Genomic DNA, 27118 nt, shown 5'->3' with positions numbered 1-27118 from the left:
TTGCTACCTATCCTTCCGAAACTAGGTTCTCATACATAACCAAATACATAAAGAGTAAGAAATACATATCTCCTATTATCAGCCTGAAATGCAATTCTTGCACTGGATGATTCCCACCTAGATAAGGAGAGCAGTTCAGTTGCTGATTTTGTATTATATAACAATATGTAAGAAATACAGCGTTAAACATTTCCCACATTCCAAGAATGAATACCAGCAACACAAAAGGCTGCCTGACCAGTAAGGCTCAAGGGCCCCCAACTTACCACTTGTTTTTTCCCCATATCATTGGAAGCAGTTCCCTGGAAGAGGCACTGTGAACAGTTCTCCACTCCTGACGTCGCTCACGCTGAACCTCTGCTAATTCTGAACTAAAAATAAGCTTCTGGCAGCCTGGATTAGCTGGCTGTAAACCTCCCTGCCCCTGGGCCAGGGCCCAGCACTATTCCTGCTAGAATCAATGGTGGTTTGCTCTGGCAGCAAAGCTTGTCCTAAATGGCACCTGCCCCTAAACCCCATTGCTCCACGTGCTGGTAAAGGTTCAGGTGAGCTCTACTCGGGGATTTTTACCTGCCAAGTGAGACCCGCTGCATGAGGAAGAAAAAGCTTAAAGCGAAGTTTAGCTCGGGGCTCGTTGCTTTCATCAATTCCTATGTTTGAGTGATAGCTATCGTTAATTATCTAGGATAGGTCTGAGATCTGCAGCCCTTAGCTGCAGCAGCCCAGGGCCCGGAGGAGCACGCCGCAGGCACACAGCGCGGGGGCGGCTGCAGGAGATGGGGCCATTCGGAGTCGCCACTCCGCACACCGCGCACTCCCGGCCCCGGTGCTGTCCGGTGAGCAGCCGCAGGGACACCGGAACCGTCCGAGGAGGAGACGCACCCACGGCCAGGGGGCCATTCAAAGAAGCAGAGCGGGAGGTGCAGCTCCGGTAACTCAGCGCCAGCAGATGCGCTCCCCTCACCGGCACGGTGACCGAGCTGCCCCAGCGGCACAACGGGGGCCGGTTCCTCAAACTCGAAGCTTTACGAACACATAACACTGACGAACTCTTTACGGGCTTCACGCTAGTCCTACTCGTTATCCTGCGAACGCAGCGAGGGCTCTCAGCCCCAGCGCGAACCAGCGGCCCCCCTCCCACCGCCGCACCGAACCGCCTCCAACGCCCACACCGTGGCCTAGCCCGGAGAAGGCTGCAGGCCCGGCCCCCCGCCATCCTGCTGGGGAGCCCCGCCGCGCCCTCACCCGCTCGAGGCCCGCCCGCGGCTCCGCCATGCCGCGCCCGCCGCCGCCGTCCCGGACCCCGCAGGGAGGAGCCGCCGCTCGCTTCCGCCCCGCCGCTCCTCGGCCCGCTCCTCGGCGGCAGAGCCGGCTGCAATGCGGGCTGACCGCCGGGATTCCCAGGAGAAAGTGAGGCCTTTTCCAAACCGGGATTGCGGCTTCCTTCACCTTGTTATGACTGACGCTATTTGATAAGCTCTAAATGGAAAGAAAATAAAACTGCAAAGGGAACGAACACCCGATGCTGTGCTTTTCTGGCAGCTGCTTTTCAATTTACATCCCACTGCTGCGAGGGGCAAGAACCAGCTCATGCACCATCCCTTCTCCCGCTGCTTGTACTCACCCCATTCCAGGGCCATGGTGGGCTCTGCTTTCCAGTGTTTCCTGCCAAAGACACTGCTCTGACTTCACTGTTAGCTGGCACAGCGCTAGCTGCAAGAGCAGCCTTACTACATGAATAACCTCTCTCTAGGCAGCGCAAACTTCTCCAGTAGATTTTCTCCAGGAGGAACTGGGCTGACAGGATAAGCTGTTTCCTCTGGGTCCAATAAACCTGCAATGTGAGATGAAGAGAGGAACTTGTTAGCCATAATCACTGTTCTCCTTGGTGAAGAGAACACACTGCCTTGCCTCAAACCAACAAGAAAAGGGGCTTTGGATTTGATTTTCCTCTATAATAGACCCATGTTTTGTCAGTTTTCAGTCACTTGAGTTGATGGAGGAAAAGCCATCCACACAGAGGATGCAGCGCAGTGCTAACTTTTATGTTATAGCAAAAAACTGCACAGTTTGATACATTAGCTGTACACAGACCAATGTACCACAAAAAACATGCATCCATGTTGCCCTCTTTGACACAGAAATTGGAGAATAAATGTCACAATTGCAAAAAAACAAAAACAAAAACAAAAACAGAAAAAACAAACAAAAAACCCCAACAAAGAACCATGAATATCTTGATATATTTATGACTGTATTTTCAGTTGACAAAGATGTATAACCTGCGAATTTCCAACAGCTGCAATCAGGCATTCACTCCAAAGAAAAGTCTGGTCATCATATCTCTTTAGCAGGCTTTCTTAAGCCCTCTCTTAACACGTGTTAAGCTTCACTAAAACAAGGTCACATATCCCATTGGTGTCATGCTTTCATTGCTCTTTAAGAAACAAAGAAAGTTTTTATTAAAACATTGACACATTTGATTTCTTACACAGTAACCATACTGCATATTTTATGAAGGCTGCTCTGAAAGTAACACCCCTTATTTCATTATGCTGGCCCACAGTGTCAGAAGCGGATGGTGGTGGTATGGCAGTGGAGGTGAACCTTCCCACCAGTATTCCATTCCCTGTTGTTGCCATGTGACAGAGAGCAAATTGGCATCTGAAGCAAAAGCATCACTGAATTCCTCCACATGGAAAAAATAGCATCTATTGACTTTTGTTAATGCTTGCTGAACATGAACGGAGGCCAAATGGGATGAGAACATGGTGGGGCAGCGGGTGGTGCATTTCAGCAACGGTGACAGTGAGGCATCCCTGCTGCTGAAGGTTTTGATGAGCACAACATGTAGACTCTTGTTCTTCACTGACAGAATGCACAGCTCATGGTGGTGATCACAGTGAAAAATAAATTCTCAGCTGCAAAGCACCATTTAATAATGTTGTTGTGCTCTTTTTATCTGCTGTAGTTTCCACAGAAGTAAAATAGGAGTCATTACTCTCAAAGCAACCTCTGTATATGTGGCTCAACACAATTCCTCTTCACTCAGTGTGGCCCAAGCAAACCAGAAGGTTGGACACCAATGAGTAAATTATACATGCAACAAAATAGATTTATTTATTCTTGTAGTGGATTGCTCAGTGTTGCCTTTTTGTACAAAAAAAAGTGCAATTGTAGCATAAAAGCTAAACAGTTACACACAACATAGTATGATTATATCTCCTATAGCGGCTTCTTTCCTAATCCTCTTCCAAATCCCTTGCATACGAAGATAAATTCTCACAATCCCGACATGAGGATTATTCTTGAAGTAAAACATAATCTGTAATCTTCATGGAGCTGCCTGCCACTCTGAATTATGTCTGAGTATCTGAGCATATCCATATTGCGGGGACCCACTGGGGCTCATCCTGTGCATGATGGACTGCAGACAACAGCTGAGCAGATGCTTCTTGTAAGTTGTCATTCACAATCACTTGATCAAAGAACTGACCAAACTGAGCTTCCATTTTCTTAGCAGAATCCTCCATCTCCTGTAGATCTTCTTCCTGTGAGACACAACAAATCTCTAAAGCTCTAGTTCTGTAGATAGAAGCAATCTACATGCATCTGCAGAACACCCTGCGCCATGCAAACAAGGAGTAGACAAGACAATGCCAACGTACATTATTTCAATTTACAGCTGCTATAACTGAAGAATGTTGGCTGTGATCAGCTCCAAGCTTCTGAAACAGTGGATTGCCATTTGTTTCTCAAAGAAGTACCTTGAATCTCAGTGTCCTCCACTTGTTCTCTTGCACACGTTCTTACTCTGCATTTTAATTTACCTTCTCCATTTTTGTATTTCTTTCTGTCATAGCAATTATGATTTATTTCCATATATGCTTATGCACTGAGGTCTCTAAAACATTAAGATGCTAAGCTTGATTATGATTTGCATGGAAACAGTGCTGATAAATGCACTACACATTGTAAATGCAAGCTATGTGTTTCCTACAAGCAGGATTTGTGTTCTATCCATAGAAGTCACTATGGAACAGATGTCAGTACTCACAGTAATACATTATACAGCATTTATGCACAATACAGTGATACAATTACATACTTAAAACTGCATGAAAAATACTTTATTACATCACTGAATGAAGCACATTTCATCCATACATTCAATGCCTTGTCACAAGGCAGTTAGTTAAAACTGAAGTATCCCAAATAGTCTCCTCGTATAAATACATATGACCCAAATGCTTCAATTCCTTATGCACAAATCACAACCCTCCTACTTCAAAGCAAATTTGGGGGGGGAATGAAAAAAAGAATTTAGATCTGAACCTCAAGACACAAACTTGTTGAGATGGATCAAGTAGCACAGCAGAGCGCATTATGTTCTAAACACACGACCTCAGGGTAGCAAGTTGTTTCTCTTCCATTCCCACATCTCACCTTGAATTTCATGTTCACATAATAATCTGTAATGATTCTGGCATTTTTACGAGTTTGCCTCATGCTGCTGATGCTGGACGGTTTGATGAATATAATATAGGGCTTTAATTCATGTGTCCGGGCTATTTGGATGCCCTGCAAAGTAGGAGTAAAAATAAGTATTTCAGGTGTATTCACTGGAGCTGTATCCCAATAGAAAACCATTTGTTTACACCGTGCTATTACCTCCAGACCTAGCAGTAATCTTTTCCATAAACACCTACTTTAAAATGACCTCATTGATAATCCCTGGACCAGACATTATTAAAGCAAGCATAGCACACCAGTCACTTAATTCTGCTTGACAGCCTTAATAGAAGATGCTTTCAATGTTAGTGAGTATCTGGACAGAGTCTTTAACAAACTGACAACGTTAAAGAGGACTCTGACTTTAAACAAACAACCACCAAAAAACTATTGGGGAACTACCTTTGGAGAAGGCTTTTTGGAAAAGACAAACATTGCAGCACAAGAGAATTATACTGACCTGAATGTACTTATTGCAGTAGTACTTTTCCCCTAAGACCCATGCGAAGACAAATCTACTATTAATAAACACCATAACAGGAAATTCAAGACAAAGCATTTAATGGTGTTCTAGTAATTCATGAATGTATATAGAATTATTTTTCCTTCCAGCTGTAAATTCCCTGCCCCTTTACAACTCACATGTGGCTCCAAATCTATTACACAGATCTTCCCTTCATTGAGGACTGCTCTCACTGCATCAATGCTGGTGCCATACAGGTACCCTTTGTATTCCCCATATTCCAGCATTCTGTAACAATAGTGAGAAAGAAAGAAAATGAAAAAGAGCTTCAGTCTCTAAAAGGTTCCATTTAAGTGTTGAACTTCCCAGACTACTACAGTGATTAAGATTGGGAGATAATAAAACATAATGAACACCACCACACTTTTACCTTTGTCCTTAACTGCTATACCAGGCACAAAATCAGGACTACTATAGCTAAAATGAATATATTTTTTACTTATCTTTTACTTATTTTACAATTACAAATAATGTGTTTGGGGGTTGGATTCTAGTGACGAAAAGCCATTCAATAATATACACAGTACTAATAACTTCATAGAGGAGAAGATCACAAAGCAATAAAGGAATGGTTTTTAAAGTATGGTCCTTATTGCTGAGGTGCTTACATGGAGACGTTGTCATTACAGAGGTTCCACAACAGAGATGTAGGGTAGGGACAGATCTGACCTACTCAATTTTGAAAGCCAGACCTGTTTCTAGGAGGGCTTATATCCCTAACTTACCAATCATGCCAGACAAGCTCAGGACTAGAGACCACACCTTTAGAAGGATTCCATCATTAACTGTAGACAAGCTTACATGCAACTGCACAAATTGTTTTTGAAACATACTCAAGATATACACCAAACTTAAATAGCACGTGTAAGCCTAGACTGAAGTCCTAACAATGAAGCTATCAGCTCTTGGATGGTGTTATAGCTTACCTGTGGCTATATACCATGTTTTCAAAAGTTTCCTTTGATACATAGTGATATTCACGACCATTCATCTCATAACTCTTCTGAACTCGAGTGGTGTCTGAAAGTAGAGATAGGGTAGAAATCAACTGCAAATAAATTCTTGCAGTGTTATAAGTAAGAGCGCTTTCAAGAAGGCATATAAATAATATTTGTATTTGTAAGTACTAAAATTAGCAGTCTTCATTTTTAAGTCCAGAGCAAAAGCCTTGTCTACTCTACTGGCTGACCAATTGAAAATCCCTGAAAACTTGCCAAGCTGTATTTTTTATGAATGGAAGAAGTGCAGCTGTTTGCATTAAATCCATCAGGAACTTCTTTGGAACTAGATGCATAATTGCTTTTCCTCCTCTGAGGTGAAGCTGATTTATGTTCATCCCAGAACATTCTGCAAGCACTTTCACATTTGCACCTTCCTCATATTTGGAATCTTAAACCTTAAGGAATTCCTGAGTTTTCAACAAGCTTCATATTGATACATTCCTCTTCAGTTATCCAAATCACAAGAACCAAAGAAGCAAAGGTAGAGACAATTTCTATGATTAAGTCAAAAGTTAATCTGTATAAGTCTCATTCGAGACCAGAAGGCTAATAAGGAAAGCTACAAAGCCTATTAAGCACCATCTTCAGTTGCCTTCACTCTCATACCCGATCACCCAAATGCTATGAACTTAAAAATAGGCCTAAGAAATACTCTTTTTATCTAGGAAAAGAAAATGGCAAAGATTATCAAAAGTCACACAGATTTATTGCTACATGAAGTTTTAAGCTTCCAGAAGCTGTAACTTAAACATGCCTACAGCTGATCTGCCAAATTAGAAAGATGGTCTTTTAAACCAACTTCTATAAAAGCAAGTGACTATGGTTGATAGTACAAAACAGTCAGATGGCAAAGAGCGTATGAGTACACAAAGTACCTGACATTTCCTTATCACCATTTTTGAAGGGGGTGGGGGAAAGAATATTACATACGAGGCACGGCGCTTTGAAACTCTTGTGGGTTGCTTGCAATGAGCCTTCGCCTTAACTCATTCACACCCACTCCTGCAGGACCTGAATAGTTGAAAAAACAATTAGTGTTACTAGTTGCCCAAGTAGTACTACTAGAGGCACTTTGTGCCCCCCCACATTTTCATGGAGTCATTAAGGTTGGAAAAGACCTCTAAGATAACCACTTTCTAATATTTTGTACATGCACAAATAAACTGTAAATATGATAAACTTGTATTTTTAGGTAATAGGCAGTGACCTATCACCAGAATAGAAATCAGATTGCTACTTGTGTTGAAGGATTATTTAGCAGCAAGTAATCACTCTATAAGTTTGATCTTGTGAACTTCCTGAAAAATAAATATACCAGATATGACTGAAATAGTTTGATGGATGAGGGTACAAATCACTTCCCAGCAATATAGTCACTCATAGAAAGTAAATCAGCAATACCTTTTTAAGACAAAACACTAAATAAACTTCCAGAGTTGGAAAGGACAAGTAACCTGCATTTACTCAGTTTGCTTTTTCAGGAACATGGAACACTACAGAAAACCAGGTTTCTTTCAGTCATAATGAGTGAAGAGAACTTGAGAAATGGCAGCCTGTTTAATACAACACTTACTACAGTAACCACAATTAAAGACACCTTTTTAGCTTTCCCTTCCACCCAGGATACAGATTTTTCTAGTCCAGAGTTTTTAAAACCTTCTTCTTCCTGCTGCCATGCCTGTGTATTTTTAATTCTAGTTGTACAAATGCCTGCATGTACTTATGTTTTCCTAGTGAAATAGAACTGTTTTTAATCCCTTTCATGTATCAGTCCCACCTGAATATAAAACTGAACCATCTCTCTAATAAAATGCATTTTCAACCAGAATTCACAACCATATGGTTTCTTCTGAAGACTTTGCTTTTTCATTGGTTTGTTTTCTTAGAGAATTGTCTCAAGTGAATTTGATAAATACATTAGAATGTAAAATCAACAGTGGAGAAAAGTTACAAGAAATCATTCTTGATATATTGCTGCCCTCAGCCACTGTCTGTCACAATCAGCAGCAGGAAACCTCAGTTGATCAGACACAAACTGACCATTTGCTCCCCTCCATTACAAGCTATGAATGTTTCATCAGAAAGTAATGACAGCTTACCCACTAGTACAATGAGTCTGTTCCGATCTCCTGGGTGCCGCTGGTACCTAACCACCTCCTCATATGGAGCTGCAAAAGTGCTACAGCAGCTGCTGGGACACCGAGCGTAACATGACTGCTGGTTGGCCCGGGACTTCCTGCGACACAGGCGCATACTTCTGCGGAAACCAGCTGTAAGGGACAAAGGCATCAACACTAAAAGCTGCAACTAAAATGCAAGCAGGTAGTTCTGACGCCTAGAGCGTCTCTTTCTAAACTAAATACCTGCTGCATTTTTTAGCAGTGTAAAAGTAAGTTAATTTCACTAACGTATTTGGTATATTAGCTTCATAGAACCTCTGAGCATTACGAGATAAAGTCTCATTAAAAGTTACCTAAAAAGTAGGCCATAATTAAAGACCACAACAGTATGCCCAAAACCAGCCCAAAGAGAAGTTTATAATCATATCAAGTATCAATAGGAACAGGTCAGCTGATTTTATTTTAAGGTCCACTCTGCTAAGGCAAATATTGAACGTTTGCTACAGCCTACAAAATGAATACAAAATTTTATAGAGAATGCTATGGTTTAGTATTGAGGATAAACTTATTGCTTCACTTTAGTATCCAACTCTGAGAATTTCATTTTTACATTTACTTCTCTAATGAAGGCCCTCATCATGATTCTTGATGCATGACATAACAGAACGATGTTCTAATAAAGATAAGCCTGAAGTAAGAGAAATACAACAAAGACAATATAAATGGTGGCCATGTCTTAGTAGAAATTTACTAAGAATGGAGGTTTAGAATGGAGAGAGCATGTATTAGCATGAGGAAAATGGCTTCTTACAGTTTGGAAAACAAGCAGAATTCAGTTCAGTAACTCTTTAGGTGAAGTGAAGAACAAATAATTTTATTTAAACTCCACACAAACATTCAATCAAGATCAAGCCCTAAACATCTTACTTATCTTTAGTCACTGCGTACCAATGAAAACTCGTTGACCAAATTCACCGAATTCTTCCTCTTCTGGAATAAGAACAAATACTCATGAAGGGGAAAAAAAGAAAAAAAAAGAGAGCGAAAGCTTAAAAGCTATGCTGCTAACAATTATTTCTGATCCCATAAGAACAGCACTGCAGAAAACACAAACTAGTATTACAACTAATCTAGTTTAAAAAGCACACTACACAATAATATGAAATATTCAGACATGGCCACGTTTTCTGTAAGAGCTTGGAAATTAAGCTTGAATTAATTGAATTAAGCTTAGAAAGTTATGGTTTTTTCTAAGTTAGATCTGAAACCTCAGTGTTTTATTTGTTCAGTTTCTATGATAACCACATGCCAACTAATTTAAGCTTTGCAGGTGAAACCTGGCTTACAAGAATTCTTCAGTTACAACACTGTAATGACAATAACACAGCAGCTCAAAGGCAAAAATAAGATATATAGAATAACCAGACAGATCAGTTTCTGCCCAACAGCATGTCTGGAAAATGCAATGCACATCTAGTCAGACTACTTGGCTACTCCATTTTTTCTGAAATCACCTTTGGATCAGGTATTATCTGTACTCCAATATTCCAGAAAAATCTGTTTCTTCCACAGTTCATTGTGTCCCCATTCTCGTGCTGTTTCTCGTAATGGTGTAAATATTTTGATAAGTCTCCTAAATCTCTACGTGCTTTTTTTTTTTTTTTTTTTGCTTTTTTTAAATTAAGTATCTTCTATAAAGCTCAAAAATATCACTTTCCCCAGAAATCTGTGTTCCAGCCCAACTATTTTATTGAGGTGACTGGAAAGCAACAAGAAACCTAGTGACATCAGTATTTTATTTCTCTTCAAGAAGGGCTCCCAATTTTTCCCTGATCACACGTATAGTTATTCAAGCTGTGCATTCCCTTTACAAAGGCTTTGCTAAAGCAAGAACAAGATACAGAAGACACAGGCATATCTTGAATTGCTTTGCAAATGAAAATTATTTTCTTGTTCTGGAACCAATACTATAATTAATGTCTAATATTTTAGAACTTGTCAATTGACTGGTAGCTGTCTCATAAGCAAGCAGATCGCAAAACAAGGTTAGATGCGTATTTTTTGGGCCTATGCACTCTGCACTACTTATAGCTTTAAAAGACATTTTGTTCCAACTTCCTACACATACTAACAACTCCTTGTTTATAACTGAAGAAAACCCTACTTGGCACAGATCTGCTTGACTACAGCAAAGTTCAGAGTACTGCACAGCTCACCTATGCTTATAGCCTTTCTATCATTTATTTTCAGATGTTATTCTAATGTTTTTGAATCTACATGCTTTATCTACCTGATCCTTCTATAGTACAGAGTGCAGCACAGAAATCTACAGGGAGCAAGCATATCAGCTATCAGATATTGTAACAGGATTATAGTTTCTTATCGTACAATATATCCTAATAAATTCTAATGGACTGCTGCTTACAAGAGTTAGGGAGAAAAATGTTTGCATTACCTTCTTTAAGCTCCTCTGAGGGTTCAGACAGAGACAGACAGAACAATTAGTATTGGCTGCTTTCTCAAAACTAAAATGAAGAAAACCAACCAGCAAGGCCCTCTGAATTTAGGAAATTTGGAAAACAGGTACGGCAAGCTTTAAATCCAAAATACACCCAATGAAGCATGGAGCATGAAAGTTCAGAATGAGCCTCATCTACACCATCTATTCCAGTATTGTACTTGCAAAACAAATCACAAAGAGAGCCAGCTAATTGTTTAGTAAGACGTAGAATAGGAATTACTTGCTTCCTTATTGCTCTGACTGCTTAGATACAGCAGAGAGCTGACTCGATAGTGAATAAGGAATAGGATTTGCAACAGTAAACCCCAAATGCAGTGATCATGTGTCCTAGCCTGAAAACAAAAAACAGACCTGTAGATTTGCCTTAAGAGATTTGGGCTCTGACTGAGAGGTGGAAGAAAAAAAAAAATCAATGACCCGTGATAAAAGAAGATCCTACTGGCAAATGCAGAAGAACTGCAGGAAAAGGGAGTTGGAATGACATTTTCTCTATAGTACTGCCAAACACCTCAAAGAAATTTAATAGTCAAAGACTTATTTTAGTGAAAAACACATTTGTTTAAGACTTCACGTTTTGCAGAACTCTGAACATGCAGTAGATGGGTAGCTGTTATCTAAGAGGATTTGCTTGATTAAAAACAAACAAACAAAAAAAAGAAACACCCTTACTGATTGACTTATACACAACACATTCATTTAACAAAAACCTTTTTTTCCCCCCTATATATTCTTGACTATGCACACAATAGTGTGTGCTATTCAACAGCTTCTACAGGTACCATAGACTCAGAAAGGCTTTTAAAGCTAAAACAGTATTTTTGATTTTCTCAATTGCTTATTTTTAAGCCACTTGCTTTTCTGTGGACAGTCATCTCAAAGCAAAACAATATCGAGGAATTCAGAGTTAGCTCAGAGGAACTTACCAGACTCAAATGTTTCTTCATCTTTTTAATAATCCAGTTAGCAAAGATTAAAATAAATACAAAAATTAGTTATTTTCCTCTTATAGAATTTTGGAATTATAACTGAATTTTCCATCTCCCATCAGTCTACTTCGTATACATACCCTTTACTTGCTCCTACACTGAGGCCATGCCTGAATTAATAGCCTAATCTCTCTCCTACGAATCTCTTTAGAAAACATTTGTTCCCCAATAGCAATGTGCTGGAAAGTGGACTGGCATTGGAAAACTCTTCGCATGTAGGCTGTCTTCCATTTGTTTTGCCTTGATGTGACAGCAAATTTTTGTACCTACTTGTGTTTGACACAAAGACACTTTCAGACCCCTCTAATGATGCCGGAAGTAACCCAGGCAAGTACCTGAGCATCTGGATAAGGGTGTGACAGAATAATATGTGAGGTTAGGTGAGATTAAGGGACTTTGGTCACCATATTCAATGCATTTTGCATGCATGCACTAACCCTGTGATGAAACAGGCACCCGAAAGCAACAAATCTAAAAGCATTTAGGCGTTGTGATGCCTTTATAAACAATAGTACTTGGGGGCAATGTCTCAATTTCAAACTCGCATTTCACAAATTTAACATGATACAAGTAACGTGCTAGCAGTTTTCCATGCTTCTTAATGCAATCCAGATGTGGACTGTAACAACCGCTTCAGAAAACTTCAAGAAGTTCTGCAGCAGATACTTACAGAATCACATCCTCCCTTGAGAACTCTCTTAAACACCTCAGTGGAAGGAAGAGTGAGCTGTGCCATTTCACTAAGTGCTTCAAGTTCATACTCTTCACATATACTATTTACCTGTGAAACCCTATACTTGCTCAGTGCCTAAAAACACATTCACATCAACTCAAACTCTTGACAATTAATTGTGTGTGTTCTCCAAGATTACAATGATCTGTGGCATTACAGATGCAAAACTTATGTTGTTGTCACACAGTTCTAAACCTCAATCAAAGATATTGGTTCTCATTCAGATGTTTTTGGAGCATTCCCTCATTTCAGCGCATTTCACTTTAAGCAGTCATTCACTGTACACCAGAACTGCAGATTGCTCATTTTCATACAGTGACATGTTACCAGAGTAATATACATAGGAAATAAAATCAGTTTTGACTAGCTAATACCTTGAAGCAAAACAACAGTCTGAAGTCAATTCAGTTACCTGTTTCCACACACTTCTCATCAATCTGCATGTCATCCTCTGCAGACAAATCAACACACACACACAAAAAAAGTTATCTGAATCAGGAAAAAAACAGGAAGGAAAAAGCCTTACACATAATGAGACCAAACTCAAACAACTGAAAGAAGGGACTTGGAGTTCAGCTCAGCTTTAGACATTTATGGATTTCAAGCACTGCAACCACATCTTCTTGATGATCTTCATCTTTAATAAGCAGAGCAGTATGCTCCTGCTCTGAATGCATCCAACTTGACTTCTCTTTTTGAAATAACAAAAGTTATTTCAAAAAAAAGTTATAAAACAAAAATAACATGATAGTTGCTCTGCTCACTCAGTGAAAACTTATTAAATATTACCATTATAGAGTGCAATTTCCCACTCACTGTTTCCTCTCTGCATCATTTAGGTTATGTTTTTGTTACGTTTCACGCACAGAAATGGCTTTATTTAGTTGATCTTATTTTCACAAAGAAAGAAAAATAAAACATTGATTCAGCTTCCTCTTTATGACTAGATCACATCAATTTGTGTCCTTGAAATCCAATGTCATTAATTTGGGCAACCCCAGGTTTGCACATTCTGCTCGTGTGTTCTACAGACAAGCCCAGCAGGAGCTATTTTCCAGCTGACCATGTTCCAATCCCAATAAATTCCTGCTTCCATTCTCAGTATTTGCCCAAAGATATCCTTTGAAGAGGTACACTCCCAGAGTTGCTCACATCATCTGCTGAAGATGGAAGAGAGGAAGGAAAAAGCTGCCTTTCCCTCCTCTAAGCACCCCAAACAAACTCTCAGCTCCCCATCAGAGTGTGCACAGCTTAAATTATCCAAAAGCCGAAATTTCCATCACTTCTAGCAAACAAAAAACTTGCGTGCAAAAATGTAAGAACTTCACAGATACACAGAAAAGAAACTCAAACTACCTTAATTCTGGCAACTATTACAAAGCCTAGAAAACCAAGCGCTATCTTGATTCTAAGTACAGAAATGCAATAAGGTCCACACACCATCTCCTACCTTCTTCCACAGTGCTTACTATCCACAGTATATCCATTGAAGCAGTTAAAATGCAATAAAATTATGGTAAAAGAGAGCTCTAAAACAAATCATTTATAGTCAGAAGAATCCTATGCAATACAGCACTTAATCTAGAAGTTATCACAGGAGAAAAAAAGAATATTATACAACTATAAAGAACCATAGAAAAGAATGGAAAGAGAAAACAGGATGAACGTTCTTTGTGTCTGGGAATATCTACAAGCTTACTGAAAGTTAAATTACGTAGCTGGAAGATGTTTCTGGATCTCCCATGAGCAATGTAGCTTAACTTATATTTTGAGGAAAAAATAGTCCGTTCAGTTCTAAAAGTATCGTGGGTCAACTTACAGTAAAGAACTGTTGTCTTTGGCTCTGGAAGGTCATAATGCTAGCACCTAATGTGCTCCTAATGCATAAAGATTCTAGAAAGAACTAAATCCACAGGTTCTCTCAGTCAGGTATCAAGTACACTGGAGATGACTGCAACTATCACCAGTCCTCCAAATACAATTACCATGAAGTAATTACTTTCAAGAGACTACTTAAAATGCTTCCGAAGTTACAACATGGCTCTAGAAATACTGTCTTTGACTTAAACTTTGTATTAGCTTGTCATTTCTGTATCCCTGGAAGCAGGGACAAGATTTTTCCTTCCTGCTCTATCATTCAAATAACTTTTTACTCACACATTGATGACTTGAGACAGAGGTGGGGCTGGAAGGGCTGAGTCCACCAGAATTCACGCTGCTTCCTGCAAAGAAAGAAATAAAAGCACAGTTAAATTTAGAAAAAGAAAGAAAAGAAAGAAACCATTCCACAAGGGCACGATGCTTCAGCCATATTCACTGAATATGTTTAATATTAATCACTACTGAGCCGGTGCAAAACTTCAATAGTGGAAATCTTAATAATTTTTAGCCCAATCCAGAATTCTGCAGGAAAGCTACGTGCTGTCAGAACTGCTTAAATGCAATTTCCAAATCAGCAGCACAAAAATATTCTGAGTCAACATAAGGACAGACATATTAGCCATTCTAGTCTATAGATTTGTAGAATGAGAAGAGAGCCATTTGCTTCCAGCTTGTCACAACCTAGTGCGATTTCAACTTCTATTATAAAAACACAGGTAACTGAATCCTACTGCTATGAATGGTGAAAATTTATGTAGCAAGACTTAAATAACTGGCTTTTTTTGTGTGTGTAACCAGAAATCATAAAAATTAAGATAACTACCTTTTAAGAAGATGGTTTGAAGGTATCAGTCCAGCACAGGCACTGAGATCTGATACTTTCCTAGCCTGCCACCACAGAGCATCATTCTGGTCCACAATCTGGAGTATTTCACCTTTCTTGAAAGGCAAACCTGCATCAGCACATGGTATGGCAGGATCTTGTAGTGGCCAGTAATCTGCCATTGCCCGCACATATAGCTGGTAAAAAACAAGCAAACAAAAAAAAAAACAAGATACAGCATAACCTTTATAATCACAAAGCCAAGTATGTCTGCTAGTTAAGTCTGTTAATGGTTAAGTTGAGCTTCAAAAACAAGATCAAGCTCTGAATCCTAACAATTCATTAAGGAGGAGAAAAAGAAGAGTAGCATAGAGAGAAGACTTGCAAATTATGAGAAAAATTAACCTAATTAATTAATTAAATTATTATTATTTAATTAATTTAACCTATATGTAGCTCTAAAAATGTCTTCACTATCTGAGACAATTATATTTCAGCTTAGTCTATTTACTGTTTCAGCAACAGCATGTAGATGTTAGCTGAGAGGTAGCCAGCATGGCAAGCAACATTTTAGGGACTGCAGTAAACTTGTAAGCAACACTGCATCCTTGCATCACGCTATTAGACAAGCATTATCGTAGCAATTCTTTGCAGCAGCAATATAGAAAAAAAGAGCAGCTCTTACTGTTGTTTGATTGCTGACAGGACGATCAGAAACCGGAATCAACTTGAACATAATTGTTCCTTGGGAAAGAGCCTAATGATCAAAGAGTAATAAAATGTGACTGGCATTCAACACAAGTTACCAAACTTTGTCACTTAAACTTAACACATCTTTCATGTTATTACATTACAAACGGAATTAGGTAGACTGAGTTGATACAACTGTATTATTTTTTAAGAAGTAAAATCATGAAGGAAACTTCAAAATCTTAATATTTTTAGTTCACTGAAAAGCTATGTTCTGTTATAAATATACTCAACTTCAATGTGAATTCCAACCTAACTTTTCTGTTGAAATTTAATCTAAATTAGTGACAAGTCTGATTAGACAAGTGATATAAAGGGGGAGGAAAAATATTTTATATTTGAAAACTAAGCATTTCATTTTAAGCTAAGAATTATCTAGAAATAGTATGCCCAGGGCAATAACACACAAAGACTTGAAACTGATCACATATAGCACGACCTTCCTCACTGGCACTAATACTCTGCAGTGAAAAAACCCAAAAGATTGTAAGCAAGGTCAGTAAGAAAAAGAGACAGACCAACAAATTTCTTCAAAATAATTTGACAAGTGCTTTCATGCAAGTGAAGTCATACAACTCTCAAGTTTACTCACTTCATGTTGCTTTAAATCATTTGGTAAGGTGGAATTTTATTGGAATAGTACCTTGCCATTACATTCTTGTAGAAGATGACCTGACTTCCAAGGAAAATTATGCATCAGCAAAGTCCGACTAAATTAATAAATTAACATTATTATTTTTTCTCCACACAAGGCCACAATAAAGTTAGATTTGATGCTGTTCCAGACACGTGTTGGATTTTTAGGCTTGAATTTGCACCAAACTTTGATTTTATAAGCAGCTGTGAATTTCATCCATTGCAATGAAACAATCTATCTAGGGAGTAGAAGGCAGCACAGGTAGGGAAAAGGAACAGTACACTGTTACACTCAAAATATAAAGATTTAAAAGAGATTCAGTACCAGAATATTAATAACTTGTTCAGGCTCAAGTCCATCAACGGAAACTCCATTTACTTCCACTAATTTGTCCCCAGCATAGAGCAGTCCTACAGTAAAAACAAGGGTGACAGTAGCAGCAGAAGCTTTATCACAGTATGGATGATCTTGGTGGGGGATAGGGAACAAAGTTATACCACAGGTTTAGATGTCAGCTGTAGAGGTTTCCATACACTAGGTACACAAGAATACACTATATTGTCCCCATATAATACCAGGGGATTCTGTGAGACATGAAAACTTTGAGCACTTCAGTTTTCTTATTTAGAATCATAGAAACATTAAGGTTGTCCAAGTCCAACCATCAACCTAAAACCATCATGCCCACTAAACCACATCCTTCAGTGTCACATTAATCTTTCCTTGAAAACCTCCAGGGACAGTTACCCCACCACTCTTCTGGGCAGCCTGTTTCACCTCCTTTATGCAATATGCTATCTACTGATGATTTGCCTTAGAAGTATACATAAACATTTTAATATAACATCCTTCCTTAAGGTAATTTCCAAGCATCTTAATAAACCATGAAACCTGGAATGAGATTTCTAGAAATTCCTAATTGCTTGAGTACTGAAAAATTAAGAATATCAGTTTCCTTCAACTTAAAATATTAATCAAACTAAGAACATAATCAGCTACCGCCTACAGTGCAGGTTTTCTTCTCTACACAGAAACAAGAACTACTAACAGAAACTTTGATGACTACATATAAGTTTCATTTTTTATGTTTTACATTTTAGTTACACTTCCCAAGGAATACAGACAGCATATAATTCTAGGATGACAAAGCAGTAATGTTTCCAATGAGAGTCTCTTAATTTTGCTTAGAAACTAATACTACCAAAGTGTTTAATAGACCACTGCTGAAAGGTGTTACAACACATTCCTTAGTGCCCTTTATCTTATACAAAGTTACCTATAATTCTATTTCTCCATCAGAGAATGAGTTGCTAGCTTTATACTACATCAGTTTTGGTTGTTAATGATCAATTTTATAGTAGATTTATATGACTTTGCTTCCAACATCTGAATAATGAAAAACTGGATTTGTACCTCAACACTCTCAAACATATCATGCTCTAACAAAGATTAAAGCAGAATTGAACTCACTCCAGTGCATCGATGCATACAGTGCTGTACGGTGTACACATCTGCCTGTTCATATGGGAAGGCTAACTGCAGAAGTAAAGCTATTATCTCACTTGAAAAATATCTTAATTCAACTTGAGTTTTTTTTATTACCTTGATTCAAGTTATACCTACCACTTCTGTCTGCTAGCCCACCATGGATCACACGGGCAACTGTTATGTCACCTGTTATCTCGTGCCGTTTAATAGTGGCACCCTGGCAAACAAACAAAAAAAAAAAACTGAACAGTTTTGCCACCAAAGATCACCTCAGTTTTCTTTCAAATTACAGGTCTGATCTTTTTTCCAATAACATAAAGGCATTAATGGTTAAATATATTTTTTTAAACTCCACATGATGTGGGAAGAATGTATCACTAGTACTATGCAATAGTGCTACTAAGTCATCCAACATCCTTAACTCCCATCATACTAAATTAACCTCAGACTCCTAGAAATCTTTTCCCAAGCTGAACAGTCAGAACACTGACTATAAGCACAAACAAACCCTTTATTCTACCCTCCTTTCTGTCTTTGCTGTTTTGGGAATACTCTCAGTCCTATTTACATTTTAAATTTTACGGGATAAAGGCATCTGCCAGATGTTCACACCCTGACTGGACCCGGCCATGAACAACCTTCTCTAGCTGTCCCTGCACTGAGCAGCACCAGATGGTCTCTTAGGGCCCTTTTCAATCTTAATAGTTCTTGTAAATCTTCAGTTCTATAAACCTCAAGTACACACAATCTGCATGACATTCCTGGAAATAAACCAATATGCATGTGATGCATTATCCAGCATTTGCGTAAGCTGTAGTGATTTGACAGATATCAGTAAACTCTCTAACCAGAGGCTGGTTGTTTTTCACTAAGCAGACAATCCTCATGGCTTCCTCATTATCAGGTATGTTGTCTGGCAGTGGTGGAAGTGTTGGTTCAAAATCTTTCTGGGCCACAGTATCATGAGCAGATAGCAAGGCCTGTTACAAGCAAAAACAAATAGAGAAACCAACCTATCAGCAAGGTTCATACAACAAAACAGATTTATTTACTATTAAACAGTTGCTGGTCAGGAAACAGAAATCAGAGGTTAAGTTCCTAAGTGGACACAAGTTCCTTTTACAAGGACTTTCTTCTTTCCATTTAGCAATCCCAACTGAAAAAATTACAAACAGTTCCTCTCTGCACTTCCTCAAGAAATCTTACAGAAGTTGAAACATGTTATTTGGAGGATAACAATGCAGGTTTTACACACAGTATCAAAGAAACTTGGATTTTACATGTCTGCATCAACTGCTCAGAATTTAACTTTTAAAGAAATAATTCTAAAAAGCAGTTGTTAATAAAACACAGCCCAGTGCAGGTACACAGCCCCCAGATGAATTCTCAACTAGGTTTGCCCATGACTAGGAAATTAAGCTTCTTCTGGCTTCTTTGCTGATTCCTGAGTGCAGCTGGTCATCTGTTTCCATCCCCACTGCAGACATCACTATGAACAACTTTGGTTTCTTAGGCAGTACTTACCTTTAAGTGAGGAGCCCTCAGCAATCGTCTTAGCTCTTTGATATCTCCAGATGGAGGGGCTTCATACAGCATCTCTACCACCTGATAAAAGTAAGAGTAAGCACAGAGACCAATTCTGAAGGACAACTAATTTAAAGGAAGTTCTAAGTTAAGCTGAAGAATGCAACATGATAAAACTTAAGTCTTGAAAGTTATATGACTAAAGGCATACCTATACTGTTTGCTCTGAAACTGGACCAGAATAAGTCTGGGCTGCATGTTGTGCAAATGTGTAACACTTAGTTTGGTTTAGAGCACGTGGCACTGTGCCTGAAATTACCTTTTTCTATGCCTCATCCAATATCATCACTACTGTCAGTTTCTCCACTTAGTCATTAATTCTCACTATTTAATAATCAGCAATTAGAAAAAGAAAAAAAACAGCATTTAAAAAAGCTCATGTCAAAGTGCTTTATTTAACCACAGTGAGATAAGAAATTACACATGTATACAGTCAGTGGTTAAAACAAACAATTAATGATCCAATATGGCCAGAGCTTGTGCAGTCTAATGATTACAGCCATACACATTTCCTTTCCCTCTCTTAACACAGTAACTTATCAGCTGTTGAATAGGTGAAGAATCCTTCCAGTTTATATAGTGTATTCAGATCTGAGACAACAAACAGTAATAGAACATGGATTTCTGCAGTTAAGCTGACTAATCTGGTACTAGTTAGTAAAGAAATACATGGCCTTACCTCACGATTCAACGCACGTGCCTGCAGCGTGACAGGAACTGGTCTTTTTGCAAGGTAGTTTTGGAGGCATTCATAAATCTATTGCATGCCATGACAGACAAGACAACTCAATGACAGCATCATCTGTTTTCTTGTCTATATAGATACATATACAACATACTAAACACAATGCTGTATTTCTAGGAATTTGTCATTTCAACTAGAGCCAGAGAGTTTGTAATCTCAACCTCCAATGCCTTCTACATCTAAAATTTAGTCTATAAGTAATTGTTTTCCCATATGGTCATTCAGCTAGCCAGTTATGCTTTGGTTTTCAATTTCCCAACAATGAAAGCTGATTAGACTGGACAGTAGCAAGACAGTGTCAATTCTGACTTGTGGCTTGCTTCTTTGTCCTAGCTGAAGGCCTGATCAACAAAATAAATTTAATATCAAGCAGCTGTATTTAAAATAGCCTTAAAGGCATTCTGGATTTATTTTTTTTTCGTATTTAAATTTTAAATGTCTTTAGTATCCTCACAAAACCAAAGCAAAATTTGTACAGAATTTGTTTTAAGAATATAGTTGATTCAGACATAAATACCAGGCAAAACTCTGTTCTATAACAACACACACCATCCAGCTGCATGTCAGATCATAAAAACCAAGGAGTATCACGTGATCAGTACCCATACACCAAGCAAAGATATATAACCAAACAGACACAGAAGAGTGGAAAGAGACAGCTAAGCAACATCATATTCAAATTGTGCCTCTACACCTCAGCCTTAATACAGATGCATCAAGTAGAAGAACTTTTGTCTCAGATATAACAAAAAAAAACAAAAAAAAGCTGGAAACATTCATCTTCAAAGCTGAATATTGTTTTACCTTTAAAAGGGCTTGCAGCCAGCGAGATCTGAGCAGGTCATATAACACGCCAACACCATTCACATCTCTTTTACAGAGCAAACTCAGTTCTTGTAGCACTAGAGTCAGAACATGAGATAAACCTGAGCCCAAGAAACAGAGAAGTGCAACACATTTCAGCACAAATAGATCGACCAAAACTAATCAGTGACCTCTGTCTGCTTTACTTGTTTTTTGCAATGAATTCCGCTGCATGAGAGCTTTCTTCAGTTATTAGGTTGATACCAGCAATTTTAAACTGACCTGCGAGAAAAACAAATAGGGAATCCCACAGATATCAAAGTCTGGGTTCAAGCTCAGATCTCCTACTGAGAGTGGTAGGCATAACAAAAACCTGCCTTGCTCATTTTATAGACATTTCTTTTGGTTGACCCGCAGTATGGGCCAGGGACCTGGTCTCTTTCCCCACCGTATCCATTAGCGTTTTTAAAGAGACCATTCAATTGACTCTTAAAGACAAAACAAAGTAGGCTCTCTCTTCTTTTGCTTCTTTTAACTCTGTATTAAGTCACAAGGTCTCTCTGCTTTTTAAAGCCAAATGACCATAACTACTAGATTTACTATGTAATTTTGTTGTTGTTTTTAACAACATTAAACATGTTTCAAGGTGCAATACCAGAAAGATGTTGAAATAAAAACAAGACACTAATAACTTATAATTGTATCAAAGTCAACACAGTAATTTCTTAAAACTATGGCTCATCATCCAGCAAGCTTAGAATAACTGAGTACTCACTGCTGGAGACATTATAATCAGCTGCTATTATCCAGCTACCACACCTAACTGAACATAGAAACCAGTTCCTATTTCTTTCCTGAACAATTTTTTTTCACTGACAGTTAATTGTTCCCTGTTCCCTACATCACCTCCACACTGTAATGATGACAACGCATATGATCAACTTGACTTACAATGAGCTATTTTCTTTATGCAATAATTTATACAGGTACTTCCACACTAAGCTTCTCCAGATTACACTCTTACCTCAACCATCAGGCAGAATTATTGAGTGTCCCAGACTGGAAACCTGGAAATGTACCTCATTACCAAAGAAACCATCTGTTTCAGGAAAACAGACATCTAAACGCTTATAAGAATAAATAATGTTCTATGAATTCTGTGAACCCTGACTGTAAGCCCCACAGGGAAACGCATCTCCCAAAACACAGTGAACTTTAAAGGATTATCTGCTGCAAGAACTGCCTACTGACCAAGAGAACGCTGCTTAAGATCTCTTCCACATTATTCATTGCCTTCCTCTGCGAGAACTTGCATTAAGTATCTTCAAGAATGCAGTCCCTACCTACTTCGAGTACAAAGTAAGCTCAAAGCAATATACTCTGCCGAGAAGTAAAAGTTCTGACATAAAGAGAAACATTTACTTAAGGGGGGGTGAAAAAAAAAAAAAGAACCCTCTTACAATTAGAATCTTCTCATAAAGAAATCCTTGACTTTAAGCCAGGAACAAATGACAGTAAATTCTCTTCTGACACCCTGTAAACTACCTACCACCATTAGAGACCATAAGTCACTTCCATTATTAAGTAGTAAAACAAACAATTAGTCTTTCTCACAAGTTACGAGTCACATGTGCACAGAATAAAACTTTTTTCCAGTTTTCTAGGAAATAGAAATACAAGAGTTCCAAGTACCATTATCCTGACTGCAGACTGCTGCCATCTCCATTTTTTCTCTCATTCCAGGAGATTCCATCTATGTTTTTGACTACAGCATTCACTCCAAGTAGGGTTCACAAAGACAGATGCTGAACTAGGGAAAAAAAGAGTACATTCATGCTGGAAAAATCAAGTACATTAAATCAATACAAAATTAGAATAGAAAACAGCAGTGACAATCATTTTTATTTTTATACATGCAACAACAGGTTGCAAGCATAAACTGAAGACATGAGCTGCAAATGCAAAGTCAGTTACCCACCAATACCCAAAATGCAGAGATAAATCTCAACTACAAAATACCATTTTATCTCTTCATGGAATTGTCATTAGCTTGCTTTATTAAGCTGTCTAAAATAACAACCTGCTTGTATAACTTCTGTTCCCCAGCTCTAAGCATGCAACCATGGAAAGTTATTTTCCAAGATTTTAGAAGCTTGTTTTACACAAAACAAACACATTTATGCATTACCAGGAAAATAATATTCACAGAACAGGAAGTTTCACAAACATTTTATACTTTCTTCCATATTCCCTTGACATGAATTAAGCAAACAAAAATCCCACACCTTACCTCATCTGACTCAGGCATTTACAGCTGATTACACTAAGTGACAGTGTGTCCTTAGACTAGAAGTGGAGGAAGGTTTCCAATCTATTTCTAGCAAGAAACAATGCAGTAGGGGACTGCCTTAGAGAATGCTCTGAGTTCTTCACTTAAAAGCTGCAACAAGCACTGAAATTCCTCCGGTTCCTCATTATTTTCTCTCATCTACTGTCCTGCGCTTATTGATTTCCCTATTTTTATTTGTGAAATAACTTGGTGTGTTTCTACACCAAAGTATCAAAAACCCATGTATGAGAGATGTAACCAAGATGCTGAATTACTACACATCTTAGTTGATACAACTTCAAATCACGTATGATACAAATTTGAAGATCTTGACACGATTGCTGTTTATTTTAAGATTACTCTTGCTGTTTATTTTAAGATTACTCTTGAAGAACGACGTATTTGAACAGGTCACATGAGAACTTTTATAGTACAAGTTAAAAGGTCTGCAACACCAAATATCTGAGCACATCAGCCAATAGCGAACAGCACTATGACACAGTATATACAGAGAATGCCTTAACGAATTCTGTTACATACATGGTAGCTTACATCCTAGATTAGCAAAGCAAAAATGCTACCCTTTCCCTCTAAGCTGTTCTGTGGACAGAACACATAAAAGGCCACTGAACATATCAAAGGCAAAAGCAGGAAATGTATTACCTTGATCTGCTTATAAAAGCAGAAGGCATTACTGTCACTTTTACTGCACATCTCAATACTTATTTTTAGACCATTTGTCCTTTCTTCTGTGAAATCACAGAGCTGTTTTCAAAAGGCAGTGGAACCGAAAGGAGGAAAAAACAAAAGCAGAAGTTAGGGAATTCTGATTGAAACATTTTATTGTTGAGTATTGGTAATTCATTATAAGCCACCTCCACAGGATGCTCAGTTATGCGCCTTGCTGAAATTCTTACACATAGGCCACTTTCACAACGATGATTTCTCCTTCCAAAGTCCAGCAAATACATAGTTTGACCTCCCTCTACTACCCAATGCAGCATTTCCATTTAATTGCTGCATTATACTACATAGCTGTTTTTCCACCGAGGAAAAACTATTTTTCCACATTTTATCTACGTAACAATTTATGTAACACTGAACCCTCCTACCGCATGCTCAATGGCAACTGGGTTTTGAACCACAATTATTGTTTTTACCCCCCAGCATTCTTGAGTTCTGTTTCTTTAAGGGTTTGCCTCCTCCTCTGTTAAGCTTTCTTAAATCCATCAAGTAGGCAGATCAAGTAAGTAAGCAGGCCATATAAATCTAGCCATGAATACCTGTTTCTTAATTACTGAAGACATTAGGAGTAGGCCAAAAATCTTTACTGTGGAATGGTTTAGACAAGCAAAGAGGAATCCATACACTGCAAACGACATTAAGGAGATCATACCCCGGTTTTCACTGAGTATTAATATTATATTGAAACACAAATCCAACAAATACATCTCAGTTTCATTGTTCTGACCCACCATTTTGGCGACAAAGAGAAGACTGCTAGCTTGCCAGTTACTGAATTGCTTACGTAAGGGGAAAACTAATGAAAAACACCACACCTTCCTTTCTTGAGACATATACACACACACACTATAAGGGCAATACTTGGGGTTTCCTGTACAAGCTGAATGAGCATTTTTAATAAGCAAAACCACTCAATTTAAATCTGTCAGAACTGTTTGGAATACTGAAGACTGCAAATTAGCTTGAGGGCAGAGAACACCCTTAAGCTTTTGTCATAAGTAAGCCACCAAAAGCCAGTAACTGCAAAGGCAAATAATAAAGATAAGACACAGCATCTTCTCATAATATGCCCATGCAAAACTTTTTTGACCTGAACTAAATGAACCTAATTAGTCCCTCCGCTGACATAGGTCACTCTCCAGTGAGTGTAAAAAGAATGTCTTGCTTTTGTACGCTTTCAGTACTTGGAAAGTGCTTGAACTTAAAAAGCCACATGAAACACAAACGGAAGAAATATATATTTTAAGCAAAGACTGAGACACAGTTTAAATCCACATACATAAAAATGAATTATTACTGGAAGTCTGAGGTGGCACAGCTGTTGGGCTTTTTTTGCAAAAGAACGTTCATTCAGTAAGCCATTCTACAGTATGTAGATAATCACACTTGTATATGTAAAGTTGCAAATTAAAAAAGTATGTTACTACTCTTTGAAATTAGATATATCTGATGATATGTATCAACCCCCTTTCTTCTAAAACAAAAGCATATAGCTAAACTGATGGTGCTATTATCTTGTTTACATGGTGGTAATGCCACTAAAGCATCACCTCCTAGAAAAGCAGCACATTCAAAGAATACTTGAGTGCAACAAACCATAGTCATGTGAAGCAGGCAGCTTTACTTCCAGCTGTTTATTGCCAGCAACCTGGACTGAAAGCAAAACTGACAAGATGAGATCACTAAATCAACTTAAACAGTACAAGGTTAGGGAGTTCAAAGATAGAATTATTCAGTCACATCCATCTTCTATGGTATTTCTCACTACACAAAAGGCAGTTCCCTAGACTGTTTTTAGAACAGGAATGGTTGTCAAGTCTACTTACTTTCAACAAAAAGAGTCAATGTACATAGCACCTGGCATTGGAGTCACCTAATCCTCACAGAATAGTCTATGAGGAAAAACTGTCTTTTTATTTCCTACTTGCCCATTCCTATACATCTCTAGTATTTAGCTGGTGGGAACTAAACACCTACCACAAGTTTAATTAGTTTTGCCATAGCTATGAAAAGACATTTATTTCACAACTGCCTGTGGGAAATGCATCTGTGTAGCACAATGATTTCAGTACAGTACAGAATTTCTTACCTGCAAATAGTGTAGAATATACCATGTTCAGCTCTTGTAGAGTTTCTGGAGAGAAAGAATATTAGTTGGATGTTAGTAAAGCAAGTATCCTCACTGCCCTAGCTAATCTATGGACATCCCCTCCTTTCTAATCCGCAGAAACCTAACCTTAGAACTACTCATTACCAGGGAGAACAAATCCCCTTAACCCTTTTCTTGCATTAAAAGCGCAGTTTGCCTCTCACTTAAGTGGTTTCTTATTCTCAGCAACTTTCCCCCTTAATAGGGCATCCAGCTTTTCAGGTCAGTCTTCAGTTACCATGCCTACAAATTACAATGCATAACACCATAGCCTCGATCTTCCATTGTTCCTTACCAGACTTCCACTGCAACACAAGAAACAGCCAGCTTTCAACTTAAGAAAAATAAAGATGAGAAAAATAAATTACCATGATGTAGCAGAGATGGAAGTCCTACAGGTTAACTCGTTCCTCGGTTAGCAATAGAAATACAAAAATCAAAGCTGCTGTGTATTAATTTCCTAATGCACCACAGACCATGTAGGCTGTAAACTGGAATCTGTGTCAGAAACGCATTTAATCCGAGGATTCACTCCAGCCAATAACTAAGCTATATCTCAGGAAGGCAAAAACAAAACAAAAAAATAACACAGCCCAGGCTTGTAATAATCAGCAAACTAAATTCGTAAGTTACATCATTGCTATTTCCACAATATTTTGTGTACAGATACAAAAAGCAGATTTGTTTGTTTGTTTAATTCTCAAGTTTGTTTCATTCACAGTAAGTTCAAAGTAAAGTTAAACATGTGAAGTTGTAACATTTGTAGCCACACCATCTTTTTGAATGGT

General features: G+C 38.3%; 1 protein-coding gene across 1 annotated transcript; it reads right to left on the bottom strand.

Moving 5' to 3' along the window:
- Window positions 1-1431: 1431 nt before the first annotated feature.
- Window positions 1432-26823, bottom strand: MPP4 (MAGUK p55 scaffold protein 4). The gene is made up of 25 exons (XM_072341856.1): window positions 26699-26823; window positions 26271-26315; window positions 24101-24202; window positions 22801-22918; window positions 21109-21230; window positions 20239-20316; window positions 19500-19580; window positions 18824-18955; window positions 18111-18192; window positions 16812-16897; window positions 15786-15857; window positions 15101-15297; window positions 14554-14618; window positions 13847-13864; window positions 12809-12847; window positions 11601-11621; window positions 10612-10626; window positions 9105-9146; window positions 8136-8306; window positions 6967-7047; window positions 5962-6055; window positions 5155-5263; window positions 4447-4581; window positions 2283-3551; window positions 1432-1834 (listed from the first exon to the last, which is right to left on the bottom strand). Exons 4-24 carry the CDS (start codon window positions 22859-22861, stop codon window positions 3360-3362), a joined length of 1893 nt encoding a protein of 630 aa, XP_072197957.1. The 5' UTR covers window positions 22862-22918; window positions 24101-24202; window positions 26271-26315; window positions 26699-26823; the 3' UTR covers window positions 1432-1834; window positions 2283-3359.
- Between the last annotated feature and the right edge of the window lie 295 nt (window positions 26824-27118).

Source organism: Excalfactoria chinensis, chromosome 7 (genome assembly GCF_039878825.1).
Source record: "Excalfactoria chinensis isolate bCotChi1 chromosome 7, bCotChi1.hap2, whole genome shotgun sequence".
Lineage (NCBI taxonomy): Eukaryota > Metazoa > Chordata > Aves > Galliformes > Phasianidae > Excalfactoria > Excalfactoria chinensis.
The sequence above is the reverse complement of the archived record's forward strand: the minus strand, read 5'-3'. Positions and strand labels throughout refer to the sequence as shown.